Source organism: Rhipicephalus microplus, unplaced genomic scaffold, assembly GCF_043290135.1.
Source record: "Rhipicephalus microplus isolate Deutch F79 unplaced genomic scaffold, USDA_Rmic scaffold_182, whole genome shotgun sequence".
Classification (NCBI taxonomy): Eukaryota; Metazoa; Arthropoda; class Arachnida; order Ixodida; family Ixodidae; genus Rhipicephalus; species Rhipicephalus microplus.
This window is the reverse complement of record NW_027464753.1, coordinates 86,707-101,514: the sequence shown is the minus strand read 5'-3', so window position 1 is coordinate 101,514 and position 14,808 is coordinate 86,707. Positions and strand designations below refer to the sequence as shown.

The 14,808-nt window shown below is 45.6% G+C and overlaps 1 protein-coding gene across 2 annotated transcripts in view; it reads left to right on the top strand.

Annotated features, from left to right (window-relative positions):
* LOC119163182 (WD repeat-containing protein Grip71) overlaps nt 1-14,808 on the top strand; it is a 119,586-nt gene that overhangs the window by 101,017 nt on the left and 3,761 nt on the right. For both annotated transcript variants that reach the window (XM_075885525.1, XM_075885526.1), the window contains 2 exons: nt 4,588-4,745; nt 11,017-11,205. In XM_075885525.1, the coding sequence (XP_075741640.1) occupies nt 4,588-4,745; nt 11,017-11,205 (347 nt within the window). The remainder of the gene's footprint in view (nt 1-4,587; nt 4,746-11,016; nt 11,206-14,808) is intronic.

The window sequence follows — 14,808 nt, the reverse complement described above, 5'->3', positions numbered from 1 at the left end:
GACTGGGGATGGTACGAAGTAGTAAATTTGTGCTTGGTATGGCAAGACCTCAGGATTTCATGAACGACAGCTGATAAGAACGTGCGGCCACGGTCGGTGAGAAGTTGACGGGGAGCACCGTGCACTAGTATTATGTCGTACAGCAGAAAGCCCGCAACGTCGGTAGCGCAGGTGGTCGGGAGTGCTCGTGTGATTGCGTACCGCATCGCGTAGTCCGTGGCAACAGCAATCCATTTATTTCTAGCTGTGGAGAGTGGAAAAGGGCCCAACAGGTCGAGACCAACTCGAAAGAAAGGCTCGTTGGGAACGTCGATCGGCTGAAGGTAGCCGGCTGGGAGGGCAGACGGCGTTTTGCGACGCTGACAGGGCTCACAAGCGGCGACATAGCGTCGAACAGAGCGGGCAAGTCCAGGCCAAAAAAACCGACGTCGTACCCGATCGTATGTTTGAGAAACGCCCAAATGGCCCGTCATGGGAGCGTCATGTAGTTGATGCAGGACAGTGGAACGCAGGTGCGCTGGGATGACAGGAAGTAAGCCTGATCCGAAGGAATCAAGGTTGCGGCGATATAGGATCCCGTCTTTGACTAAAAACATTCGTAGGGACGGGTCGCGAGGCGTTGACTCCAGTTTGTCAATGATGGCTCGTAAAGAAGCATCCCGACGTTGCTCTTCGCCAATGTTTAACAGCTGCGACACGGAAAACACGTCCGTGATAGCGTCAGTATCGGTTGCTTCGTCAACAGGGTAGCGGGATAAACAATCCGCATTCTGATGTAATCGCCCTGTTTTGTACATTACAGAGAACGTGTACTCTTGAAGGCGTAGAGCCCAACGAGCGAGACGTCCCGTAGGGTCCTTCAGGGAGGCTAGCCAGCAGAGCGCGTGATGATCCATGACAACACGGAATGAGCGCCCGTACAGGTATGGGCGAAACTTGGCGACTGCCCATACAAGGGCGAGGCACTCGTGCTCCGTGATGGAATAGTTGCGCTCGGCTGGAGATAGCAGTCGACTTGCGTAGGCTATAACACGGTCGTGTCCGCGTTGTTGCTGCAATAGTACAGCTCCTATGCTGTGTCCACTGGCGTCCGTGTGAACCTCGGTTGGGGCTAATGGATCAAAGTGAGCCAAGATTGGTGGCGTTGTAAGCAATGTCGTAAGTTGCGAAAACGATGACGCTTGATCATGGCCCCAGATAAACGAGGCGTCTTTCTTCAAGAGGTCTGTGAGTGGGCGTGCAATGGTCGCAAAGTCCTTAACAAAGCGTCTGAAATATGAGCACAACCCCACAAAACTGCGGACATCCTTTGTGGTCTTCGGAACGGGAAAGTTCGTGACTGCGCGAATTTTCTCTGGGTCTGGATGCACGCCTTGAGCATCGACAAGGTGACCGAGCACGGAAATTTGACGACAAGCGAAGCGACACTTGGAGGCGTTCAGCTGGAGTCCGGCTCGACGAAATACGTCCAGAATAGCTGACAAACGATCAAGATGCGAGTCGAATGTGGGCGAAAAGACAATAACATCGTCAAGGTAACATAAGCAGGTGGACCATTTCAGCCCTTGGAGCAATGAGTCCATCATTCTTTCAAATGTGGCTGGTGCATTGCAGAGTCTAAAGGGCATCACCTTAAACTGATAAAGTCCATCAGGAGTGATGAATGCGGTCTTCTCCCGGTCCATCTCGTCGACGGCTATCTGCCAGTACCCTGACCGAAGGTCAATAGTTGAAAAATAAGTGGCACCGTACAGGCAGTCGAGGGCGTCGTCGGTGCGAGGTAAAGGATAAATGTCTTTTTTGGTAATTTTGTTAAGGTGACGGTAATCGACACAAAAGCGCCATGTTCCATCTTTCTTTTTAACAAGGACGACTGGAGAAGCCCAGGGGCTGCATGAAGGCTCGATAATGTTTTTCGCAAGCATTTTGCCGACTTCATGTTGTAATATTGCACGCTCCGACACCGACACACGGTAGGGGCGTCGGTGAATGGGGGTTGCATGACCAGTATTTATGCGGTGGGTGACAATGGTCGTTTGGCCCAAAGAGTTGCTGGCAAAGTCGAAAATGCTACGATAGCCCTCAAGAACGTGGCAAAGCGCTGCAGCTTGCTCAGACGTGAGGTCCGATGACACCATTCGCTCGATGTCGGCGCCCCAAGAACGTGATGGAGTGGAACCACTGACTAAGCTGCAGCAATCATCAACTCTGAAGGGCTCGACATGGTCATCTTGGAGAGCAGTAATTTTGCCAGGGAGATACCCTGTGGCAGAACTTGGGTGGTGAGTGAAAAGTTGACCAGTGGAAGGAAGGTGTGGTTTCTCTTAATCGTCAGAATCATATGCGGCACAGCAACCCCATGTGTAAGCATCACTGCAGGAATCGGGGCCACCATGTAATCACCATCAGGTACTGGCGGCGTGGAGGATAAGTCGACATGTGTGATAGAGTTAGGAGGGAGGCGCGTGAAATCAATGCAGCAGAGGCTGGTTTGCGGTGGGCTGGTTGGGTCGGAAAAGAGGGGTAAATCGAGATGGAGAGAGCCAGCTGAACAGTCTATGAGGGCAGAGTGCGTGGCTAGAAAATCCATACCGAGAATGAGTTCATGAGGGCATTGTTCGATAACGGCGAAAAGAACGACAGTGCTTCTCTCCCCAATAGACACTCGCGCAGAGCACATGCCAAGAATTGCAGCAGTTCCTCCATCAGCGACTCGTACAGCTCGGTTGAGGGCGGGTGTGACAACTTTTCTAAGTCGGCGGCGAAGGTTAGCACTCATAATGGACACATGCGCGCCAGTATCTATCAATGCACTGACACGAACATTGTCGACAGTAACGTCCAAATGGTTCCGGTTCGTTGTTAACGTTAATAGAGGATTTCTTACGAAAGTCGTCAACGCAGCTCCACCTCCAGAAGCTGCACGGCCTAGTTTTCCGGTCGGAGATGCTGCGAATAGGTCAAGGAGGCAGCACGGCGTTGTGGGGGCGACCGGGACTGACGACGAGCAGGGGACGGTGACCGGTCGTAGCGAGGTCTGCTCAGACGTGCTGTAGGAGCGGAAAATGTGGTCGGCGTTGATGGAGAAAGTGGTGGGGACGACTGGCGAGCAGAAGTGGTGTGATACTGAGGTGCATAATGGGACGGTGGAGCCCAGCGGCTGCGGCAGTGACGAGCGATATGACCAACGCGTCGACAGTTAAAACATATGGGCCTGTCATCAAGAGTACGCCATTCGGACGGATTGCATTGTATGCGAGGTGCAGAAGGGGTACGATAAGAAGGCTCAGCAGAGTATACGGCAGGAACAGGACGTAGGCCGACATTCGAGAGCTCTTGACGAACGATCGCTTGTATTAAAGAGATCGTGGTCGGGGAAGGCGCAGGCGTCGGTAATGGCGTGGCTAGCGGTGGTGCTGCCTCGACCTCTCGACGAATGATGCGTGTAAGGTTGTCACATCGAGGGGCCTTCGTGGCTTTCAAACCATGTTCGGGGAGTGCCGTCCAGGTAGAAAAGCACGTTGGCGAGCATGAGCGTGGGATCCCATCGGTGAGTAGCACTGACGCGCTCGTACCGCTTCAGCCAAGTGTCGAGATCGATCGTACCATCACCGGAGAAAGTGCCGGGATCCCGGAGGTGCGGTAGTGTGACGTAGGTGGTGGCTTGGACTGATGAGGGCGGCGTAGAGGAAGTACCAGCAGTCGAAGCAGTCGAAAGGTCGCCGATGGTGCGACCGCTGCGCGTCTCCATCGAGGTACGGGGGTCGTCCACCTCCACCAATAATGTTACGAGTAACTTGTTTAATAATCTATTTACAGCGCACAGAACCCGACGAGCAAGATGGCGTCAGACCAGCATCCAATGAAAAACCCACTTCGTCCTCCTCTTTCATGCAGCCGTGTTTAGCGGCTGTTTTGTATCAATATTAATATTCATGAGTTGCTTTGACAATGCTGAACATTGCAATTAATGTATGGCCAATTTAATCTGTTTCTTAAACACCAATAGCTTCTGCAAACCAGCATTTTTTCTGCTCCGAAAACACTTATGGCTGCTCCGATGCAGTACTTCTCCTGCCCCTAAGGATGCTCCAAAAAAGTAAAAAGACACTTCTATCGCAAAAAATAAATAGTGCATTTGAGCGGTAGTGCACTTGTCGAAATATTAGTAGTACTAACCGACGCGATGCAATGGAGCAGACAAACGAGCGTATTTGCATCCCGTTTGTTTGTGATGTCAATATTTCAGTGTTAATCTATAATACCAACTAGCCCGCCTTTCAACCCTAGTGCTCATGTCTAATGCAGACTCTCGAGACATACGTACATGTGTTAGTGGCATGTGTGTAGGAGGGTGTGTAATTTTTGAACTTTGTGTCTTGTTTTTATGTATCTCGTCTGTCTGAGTCGTGAACTCTGTACATTCTGTTGGCAGACCAATAGGCCCTAATTGCAACCTAAAAAAAATAAACCTGTGACAATTATTGCCTGAGTGAAAAGAGAGTTTAGAGCTAAAGATTGTTTTAGAATATGAGGGTGAATGTCGTGAGAATGCTTTTATGAGAATACTTTTTCCTTGCCTTCCAGTGTCGGCACGGGAGTCTCTTGCTGTAAATGGAACCGAGGCCCCATTGCACAATAGTCCCGCAAGCATAAAGGATTCTTCGGCTTTGATCAACTCAGTGCTATCGGCTTCGAAGGAATCCTCGGGAGACCCTCAGAATGCAGGCAAAGCAGCCGCTATGGTCAGTAGTAGGTCTCACGACTTTCTTTCTTAATTTCGCTGCTTGAAGCCTAGCTTGAGCGGTCTTCCAAAAGCAGTTGGTTTGGTGGAATTTTCTGGTTATTTTCTTGCATGCTTCGGTCATTTATTTTATGCATGGTAGACTTGAGAGATGCCCCGTTTCATTTCAAAAGAGTTTGGACCTAGGTGATGATTTTGCTGCAGTTTACGCCGGGGTTCGGACAGGTTCTTGAAATCCATGAAAACCCTTGAATTTGAAAAACAGGTTCTCCAGGCCCTTGAAAGTCCTGGAATTTTTTTCTCGTCCTTTATAATTCTTGAATTTCCTGAGCAGTGCACTCCCCAGGTTGACGTTTTCAGCCTCTTTAATGTGGTAGATCGCTGTTGACCTGACGAACTCGCTAGTTCATAAACAGTAATTTAACATGAGCGCGCATGATTCTGTTTTGCAGAAGTGCGTTGGGAAAAAAATTCAGTTTGTCTGTTGGTGCGGTGTAGAAATGAATGCGATCTCAATCATTCTTATAATCTCATACACTCCTGTAAGCATTCAGTGCGTGTTGTTCTTGAGAGCCTATCAAGACTTCTAGGCTTTTTTTTATAATTGTGTTGTCTATTTAGTTACTGATATCCATTTACGTTAGTACAATAAAACTAACCATATTTGAAGATTTTATAGAAAAATATTTGAAGTGTGCATGCTGCTTTGAGACATTGAAAAACCTGCAACGGCTCCTGGAAAAGTCCTTGAATATCCTTGAAGTTTTGCTTCGGAAACCTGTATGAACACTGTTACATGCTGTGTGTGCAGTGAAGTGATCAGCAGAGAGCGATGTCACATTGTTCACTGCATATACTCCAGAACTCTGCGCTTTGCTCTATATTTTACCGTTGTCGAAATAAAAAAAGTGGACTGGGCGTTTAGTGAGAGGGCAACACGAGTGACCCCTAATCATTAAAAGGAAGGCAAGATTCAATTAGGCATCAGGCGCACAAGAGGCGGCGGAAAGTTGGGTCGGCAGGTGAGATTACCAAGTTTCCAGAGACATCGTAGCGGTAACAACCAGAGTATACCAAGTTAATTGGTGAAACATGGGAGAGGCCTTTGCCCTGCAGTGGGCGTACTTTAATTGATGATGATAATGACACATAAAGCTAGTTGTCCTTACTGTAATACTCACTCCAGAGGTGCACTGATTGTTTCTTGGCACAAGCAGTGGTCACAGAATAATAATAAAAAAAAAGTTTTTTTATAATCTGTCACTACACTGACCCTGGTGGTTCCAAGAGAGTTCAACGTGACCTATAAATGAGCAATTATATGTGCAGAGTTGTAGTCTGTTTTGTTTATTGAGCACAAGCTATTCGTGCTTACTTAAGGTTGTACAATAAGTAAGTACAGTCAATCCCCGGCACAACAAAATTGACAAGACATGCGAAGCAATTCGCTGTAGAATCCCAGCAAGCGCATGCAGCGAACTCTCACCAACTCCGATGATGCTGCCCGCACACCGAGTGAATGTACCTATTTTATCGCGTGTAACACGATCAAAATATACAGAAAATTTAGAGCTTAAGTTGAGGTTTGGTGTGCAAGCTGGCTTCATGGCACGCTTTCACAGTAATGCAAAGAAAGCAGCCTTGGGTCAATATGCGGGTATTTTTTTTTCTTTCTCCCGCGGTTTGCACCCAAGGGTGCCAGGTATTTGCATGGGCAGGTTGTACACAAAAAAATACAATATTCAAACGACCCTTGGAGCGTGCTGAGTGCACAGCGCCACAATCAAGCATGCGAATGCTTTGCTAGCGGCCAAATGAAAACTGCAACTGGAAGTGCCGAAGCTCTGCCTAAGCTTCGCACTACCTAGCCATAAGCGTACGACAAAAAAGCCTTAGCGCTTTGTGCCATTTAACGACTTTATTGCCTCTAGTCTGCGGCTGTGTCACCTGCACACCTTCAGATCGTATTCACTATTGAAGAACGCGACAATCGCTACTGGTTTTCTGCGCAGAGATTGCGGCAAACGGTAGTTCCGTATTCAATTTGAGCACGTGCCTTCAGAATTGCGTCGATGATATCTTTGTTTGCATCGACACGGTTTTGTCCGCAGCATTGATCTATGGCGAAGTCGATACTGTGTGGAAAGTCCAAACTTCAAGCATGGTTGACCTTGCCCAACACAAAGTTGTGCTCTAAATGTGCATTAAGGCGGTGTCCTAATCATCAGAGAATTTTTATTTCCGTTATCTTTGCATTATTCTTGTCTATTTTCAGGCTGATTGCTTCTGTATGTGCGACCAGAGTGTATGACGAAATTTTTTTCTTTCTTTTTTTTCTTACGTCTTGTATGTTCTGCTTGAGACTTTGCTAAAAGTTGTCAGCCTTGCCAGGGTAATTTTCACTATTTTCTTAAGCACGGGTTGTTGTAGGCAACACCAGGAAATTTTTGGTTTGGCGGATTGTCTTTCGTCTTCACAAAGGAAGGCCTCAGCTTGCTCATCGGAATATTGCTGAATATTGTAGGTCACGTCAGAAAGGCTCGCTGATCTCAGGAACATGTGGCACAAAGGAGCATATCTAGGCTTGTGCAAATATTTCAATGCCTTGAATATTCAAATGAATGAAGTAAGCTCGATTCGAATTTTAATTGTTGAAAATTTTCGAAGTATTCAAAATAAACGAATAAGTATTATTAATCCGAATGTAACCCCCTGGAATGGTGGTTTCGCTGAAGTAGAGAGATGCTAAGTTAAGAAAGCACCTACTCAAATGTACATTAGACTTTATGTAATTTTTTGTAAAGGTGGTTTCACTGCTTTAAAGGGATGCCAAGGCGTGAAAATGCCTATCCAGGGGAAATTCGTCCTACCGTGAAGCTCCACTGCAAGGTTAAGTGAGCATACTACCCTCGCACCACTTCATCATTTTCTAAGTTTAAGGGCTTATTATGGCATCCTATTTCCTCCTAGTAAATTTTAAAACGTTAAATGTTTTACAGGTTATCACTTGCATTCTATCGAAAGTCAAATTCAGCTGCTATTCAAAGTTGTTTCCACTTTCTTTGAACTTTTTCTAAAAGAATGGCATTTGCACAGGCCTTGTTTCAATTTTCAAAAAAATAGATATTGTGCAGGTTTTTTGGTTTATGAGAAATCTGCTGATTTTCTTATATAACATGTGACATTACTATTCGAATTTGAATCGCATTATTCGACCAAGATTACTGATTGCTTTGAATTTGCTTCCAACCTAAAATTCACTATTCGCACTAGGCTACACATTTCCTTGTGCTTGATTTATCACGGTGTGCAGAGTGTGCCATGACATTCCACAGAGCGCACAAACGAGGCGAGGTAGCCGACGTGGGAGAGATCCAAATTTCTCATTTCAAGACCAACAAGCGAGCGAACCTTTTGTGGGAAGCAGGGTTCACAGAATTGAAATGCATATAGTGACTGATGTGATTGTTTTTCTGTAGAAACTGAGTAACGCTCTTCTTCTTTTGCGTATGACGTGAACGTCGTGAAAAAGAAGCAAGTCGTGCTGCTGCTTCTCTGTGGTAAACTTTATTGCTGCATCAATGCTCTTTGGATCTTCTGTAAGTGCAACAAGTGCCTACTTGACTATGCTGAAGCAATCTTCCACACGTTGTAGAAGAAGTTTTGGGTGCAGGACGAAAAGAGCAGTTTGCATTGTTTAAGAACCTCCATTGCGAGATTTGCTGCTTTTTTCGGAGACAGCGGGACGTACTTCAGTCCTATGTACAGGCTTGTAAAAGAAACTCTGGAACTTTTTTTCAAAATTTTTTTTATCGATGTGTGGGTTTGAGAACCCGAAACCACCATATAATTATGAAAGATGCCATAGTGAAGGGCTCCGGAAATTTCAACCACCTGGTGTTCTTTAAAGTGCATCCAAACCTGAGCACACGAGCCTACAGCATTTTGGCCCCCATCGAAAACGCAGCCGCCGCAGCTGGAATTCGATCACGTGAACAATTCTCGAACATGAAATGCATGTTCTCGAGACAAAACTTCGAGAGGTGCCGCAGATCCTAGACGTCAGTTTGTGTAAGCTAGGGCAGGGTAGTGTCCATTTCGAGGGCTGAGACTTGCATCAACTGCCAAGCCCGTAGTATCATCATCCTAATTCTGACTTCGCCCACTGCGATGCTGAGCCCTCTGCTATACTCTGCCAGTCACCCCGATCCTGTGCCTTCTGCTGTCTCGTTATAACCGCAAACTTTCAAACCTCGTTTGCCCACATAATTTTCCCTCTTCCCCGCTACATTTGCTTTCTCTGGGAATCCAGTCGGTTACTCTCAGTGACCAGTGGTTATCCTGCCTACACCCTACATGCCCTATTCATGTTCATTTCTTTTTGATTTTGACTAGGATGTCCTTAACAACGGTTTGTTCCCCGACCCACTCTGGTCCTTTTTTTTTTGTCCATTAGGTTCCACCCATCATTTTTCATTTCCATTGCTCGCTATGTCATACTCTATCTAAGCTGAACTATCTTTGCCTCCACCAGCATTCACCACCATACCTGTGCGTATGCTGGTGAGTAAAGACTGGACGTCAAAAGACGCTAGAATATTGTAACCCTCCAGCGTGATGTCTCGTAGCTTGTCTATGAAATTATCGAAGTTGTGGATATATGTTTGGCTTCTGTTCACAGGGGGTAGCAACATGCGATGCAGGTACCCAGACTCTTGTGAAAGCTTGAGCGAGTGTGTTTCATAATGGGGTGCATGGGTGCCTTGAGCTTATGAGTTTCGGGCAATTGACAAGGCTTGCGTAGAACCATTATGTCACAGAAAGCAGCAGGAGGCCTTGTGTTGAGGTGGAATGCAACAAAACATGCCTGAAAGAAGCTTTTGAAAGTCCTGTACAGTTTCAGTGTAGGGTCCTTCTCTATGCGTTGCTGTGCCCTCCAAGTGAAGCCGTCACTTTGTCATGGTACTTAGTGCTGTCAAGTAGCACTGCAACATTGCCTTAGTTGGCAGGGAGCATCATTATCTTAGAGTTGTTTCGAAAGAGTTTGATTGCTTCACATTCTGCCAACGGCAGCAGAGAACAAGCTGCGAGACTATATGAATGGTGCGAGTGCGAGCCCCATTTCGTTTGAATGGTTCATCGTGCATCACCACGTTTTTCGCGTTATGTGTCATTTTTTTTTCTCCTTCTTCTGAAATGTCTTGCTGAGAGTCATGCCGATCCAGAACATTTTCCTTTTAATTTGAATAGTTGCAGCTGATGTCTTTCAATTGCCATCCTCTTCCTTACCAGATGAATTTCCATCAGACTTGAGACTTCAGCACACAGTACTCCCTAGCGGAGTTTTGCTTTAGGTCTTTTTCTTTATTTCTTCTTTGAAATCGCTTTTAAATATGTATTTATATTCTACTTGAACTGTCCACAGAAAATAAATGGGCATAATTTATATAGATTGTACATTTAGCATTGTGATCACTGTTCTTTGGCCTTGGTAATATAAAATAAGGAGAATTGGTCCCAAAAGTCTCATTTGGAGAGTGCCGCATTTTACTCTTTTTGCTCAAGAACGAAGCTGCAATGCAGGCGAATAATGCTTTAGACCCATCTACTTAAATTTAGGTGCACGTTGAAGAACCCCCAGTGGTGGGAATTTCCAGAGCCCTCCATCGACTACAGCATCTCTCATAATCATCCTGCTTTTGGGACGTTAAACCTCAACAGTTATTATTATTATTATGTACAAATTAAGCTGCGATCATTGTAATGAGTGTTCAGTATTGCAAACAAAATGAGATTGCGGAATGCGGTGCACCTTCAATGCCATAAAATTTATACTTTCCCAATGTAAGTGATAAGGCATTGTGTCAGACAAGGTGCATATCTTTAAAAAAGTCTGAAAATGGAGTACAACGCTTAAATCTCATTATAATGAAGTCAAACCTGCAATGAAAATACATTGTGTTCGAAAATATGTTATAAACATATATTTGTAGCCCTCTACCTATGCCAGAGTCATTCCTCACTTCATTATAACTGATAATTCGCTATATACGGGTTTGTTATAAAGAAGTTTGAGTGTGTTTCCTACTTTTTAAAGTTTTGTAATACTACAAGCTATTCTTGAGCAAGATGAGCAAGCTCGATCAATTATATTTGACAGAAATCATATTGAGTGAAATGAACAACATTGTGTTTATGTAACTGAAGGGGGGCTGTCGCTCCTTGCAGCTGTGTATGATGGTCTTCTTTCTTTTACCTGTTCATCTTCGTAGGATGTGGGGAGGCATGCTGATGATTCTGCACTGGCACTACGAAGCATGGGTCTCATAGAAAGCAGGCTGTCAGACCTGGAACGGCGCCTTGATGCACACACACGCCGCACGGATGACCACTTCGATCGCATAGATGGCCACTTGCTCCGTATCCACATGCAAATGACAATGATGCAGCACTCATTCATGGTATTTATTGACTTCTTGTGCTTGGTCTGAGAAAAGCGCAAGTGCTATGTGCTTTTCTCTTACCTTCTTTCTATTTACAGCATGTGGGATAACGGTATGTAGTGAAACCTGAATATATGGCACTGTGCTACAGTCAACTGTGGATTTTTCGGACTCTCTAGGGACTGTAAAATCGTCGGAAAGATAGGGCAGTTCAAGAAAATGAGCTCGTACGTCTTCACTCCGCTCAAGTGGTCAAATTGCCGGCCGAAATAGCTTCAGTGGCTCCCAGTGCACTTATGAGGCGTTTTGGTGAGCGCCCAGGCTCTTGGGAATACATTTGGTATGTGCTGTAAATCTCGCCTAACTATGTGCCCACCGCCGATCGCAAATTTGTGTCTTCTGATGAGCGGCGCTGATACCAGCTAAGCGCAGATTAAGTTACGGCTCTCTGTCATGCAGAGTTTGGAAACGAAGGCGCGGAACTCAAAGTCTGTGGTGGGAGAGGAGGATGTCCGACTTTCTCCGATTCGTGTGTGCACGTCACCGAAGCGCTACTGTACAAAAATCTCACGCAGACATGCACGCCGTGTGCAGTCAATCGTTCCTAGTTGTGTGCAGCACATCGCCAACTGCGTTAATACTGTCAATGCTGGGGTGCTTGCTAGCATTTGCCATGAAGGTATTTGTTATGCCCACTCAATTCCTGACTGCACATGGGCTCTACAATGTGGCTTTATTTTCCTCAAAGCAACGAGTTTGTGCAACGCATTCAGCGGTCTCGCTTAAAGAAGAATCGGTAACAGTGGCTTGGTACATTAGGGTTGTCGCCCATCAAAAGGATGCAGTATGTTTACAATTTTGCTGGGCCTCATGCACTAACAAGCAGTTACCTGAAGATGCTTACCATAAAGAATTGTCAGCGATTAAGTTGCACTGTTGAGTTTGCCACCTGCCACCATCGCACCTCCAAGCATCCCCGGTGCTTATCTGTGAAGACATCACCGCACCGTGTCGCGATAGCCACTCTTTCATATTTGTTTTACCTGGCTCACCCCAGAACACATCAGAATTGTGGCAAAGCCGACTTTTGGACCCTGCTACAGCCCCAAACAGATTTATTTATTTATTATTTATTAAAGATACTTTCAAGGCCCGAAGGCACTACAGAAAGGAGTGGGGAAAACAATAATTTATAAGTGCAGTAAAAATAAAAAAAGAAGTTACAGGGCATCTTGTACGGCAAGCTTGAAATCTTTTTCGTCCATTATGCAGGCGATGTAGGCGGGAAGGTGGTTCCAGGTGGCGCTTTTCCTAGGAACAAATGAGTCATTGCACAATCTTGTGTGACAGGATGGCAGACCCACCTTATAGTGATGATCGATCCTCGGTGATATGAAACTAGGTTGATGAAATAGGGCGCCCTTCAAATGGCTGTTAAAATGATAGATTTTGTGAAAAAAGGTCAAGGCGAGACAATGTGCGGCGCAACGAAAGGTCAGGCAAGTTTAAGGTGTTTTTCATGAATGTGACACTGGAATGATGTGAATAATTTCATAAGATGAAATGCGCTGCGTGATTATGAATGGCTTCGAGGGTTTCAATGAGAATGGCATGAGTTGTGTCCCATATGGCTCATGTGTACTCTAATTTTGATCTTACCAATGTTTCGTAGAGTGTTAACTTGATTGACGATAGGGCAGAGGAAAAGTTTCGACACAGGTAACCAAGCATGCGGTTAGCATTGTTACTTACATATTCTACGTGCATATTCCATGAAAGATTAGAACAGTTGCACCATTGTGAACAGTTGCACCATTGTGAACAGCTGCACCATTGTGAACAGCTGCACCATTGGAACAGCTGCACCATTGGAACAGCTGCACCATTGGAACAGCTGCACCATTGTGTGCCAAACGTGTTTACCTGTGCCATCCTGCAAAGCAGGATGGCACAGGTAAACAAGTTTGGCACACAATGGTGACTCATCTGTTAGTGCCGTACTGCACCGTAGTAGCATGATTAAGCTTCAAAGTGCGAATATCCATCAAGCGCCATGCCCAGAAATGTGGCTGAAACATTGTCTTTGTTTCATTGAAACGGTTATAGTAGTTTCGGTGTCGCAAAGGCTGGGATCGCTCCAGGAGCAGCTGCGCACTTAGATCTTAAAGGTGTGGTTGCGATCGCTATGCACGCGCGATCACGGCAGGCATCAGCCCAAGTAGCTCAGGAACTCTTCTACGGGCAGTGCCCTAAACGCGAAGATACTGCGAGAAGAACATCTCTCCCAGGCAAGGCTGTATTCTCTTCCATCAGCGTTTTGTAGAGTTATGCGATATCGTATCTAAGAGAGATACAATTTGTTGTAACTTACAAGTTGAGCCTTACGATTTCTTGCTATCGAACTCATTGCTTTATAATAAAGAACTGAGACAGTCAAAACTGTTATTCGAGACCAGGTAGGAGCGTAGGCCTAGCTAGCGAAATCAGCGACAGTCCGGGCCGAGCGTCTGCTGCTTAGCACTGACAATGTGTTTGCCGAGATTTGCATGACCCACTACATTCATCATTACATTTTTGTCTCTCGCTGAAGATGGTGCCAAGTAAGTGTTCTAAGGTGTCGTGAGGACAAGTGGTTCGTGATATGGTTTGAGGCGATACACATGTACGATTTCGCGGCCTCGGCGTCGCAGGTCCACAGTGGCCGTGAGGGGTTTGATGAGGTAGTTAACAGCGGAAGTTTGTTCTATGACGTGATAAGGTCCATGGTATCTGCTGACAGCTTCACCATTCCGCTAATGCTGTTTTTGATAATGTGACGCCAACAGCAAAAAACCTGTCTGGAGTGTTCATATAATTTCTATTACAATAATGAAGCTATTGCAGAATTAGCCTGAATGTTGGAAAAATGCAGCATTAAACAAACGTTGCTTCACAAGTGCTTTGAACGGGGCTGTGTTCGCTCTGAATATTTTTACTGTTCTAAACTTGCTCGAAAAGGCACTCCTGGCTGCTCGAAGCCTGCTCCAAAACATCTTTCTGGATTTTTCAAGCCAGCTAATAACACATTTTTGCCTGCTCCAAGGACTGCTCTCAAACCCATGTGCCCTGTTTCACCCCTGTTTGCAGAACTTTAACTTATGAAACATTCATGCGCTATGATGTTGTCATTTGAACAAGTCACAAATACATCCATCAGTTAACGCTTATGAATATATGGTACAACCAAGTAAAAAGAAATGCATCTCCTTGATTTAGTAGTTCATTAGCACAGTTCACTTTCTTGCAGGTCGGGAATGCAGCATTGGGAACGTTCTCATAGCTCATTCTTGAATTTCACAGGAAAAGGAAGCGAGAATTTTACATATTCCTTCAATAAGTTATGTTTTTGACTGAATGCTGTTGGCTCATTTGAGCCTGAAGGTGCGCCGACTCTCCGAAAAGTGTTGATCAGAAAATTAGAGGTAATCGCATTTACATGCATACAACGGCATTTTGATAGACATTTTCAATGTACTAATCATATGAAAATGTAGCGTGCAGTGCTATTGACTGGTTGGCTCGGTAAGGAGGTTCTATGTCGTCTCCAGCTGAACATGCTGCCTACAGCTGGGCATGCTGCTG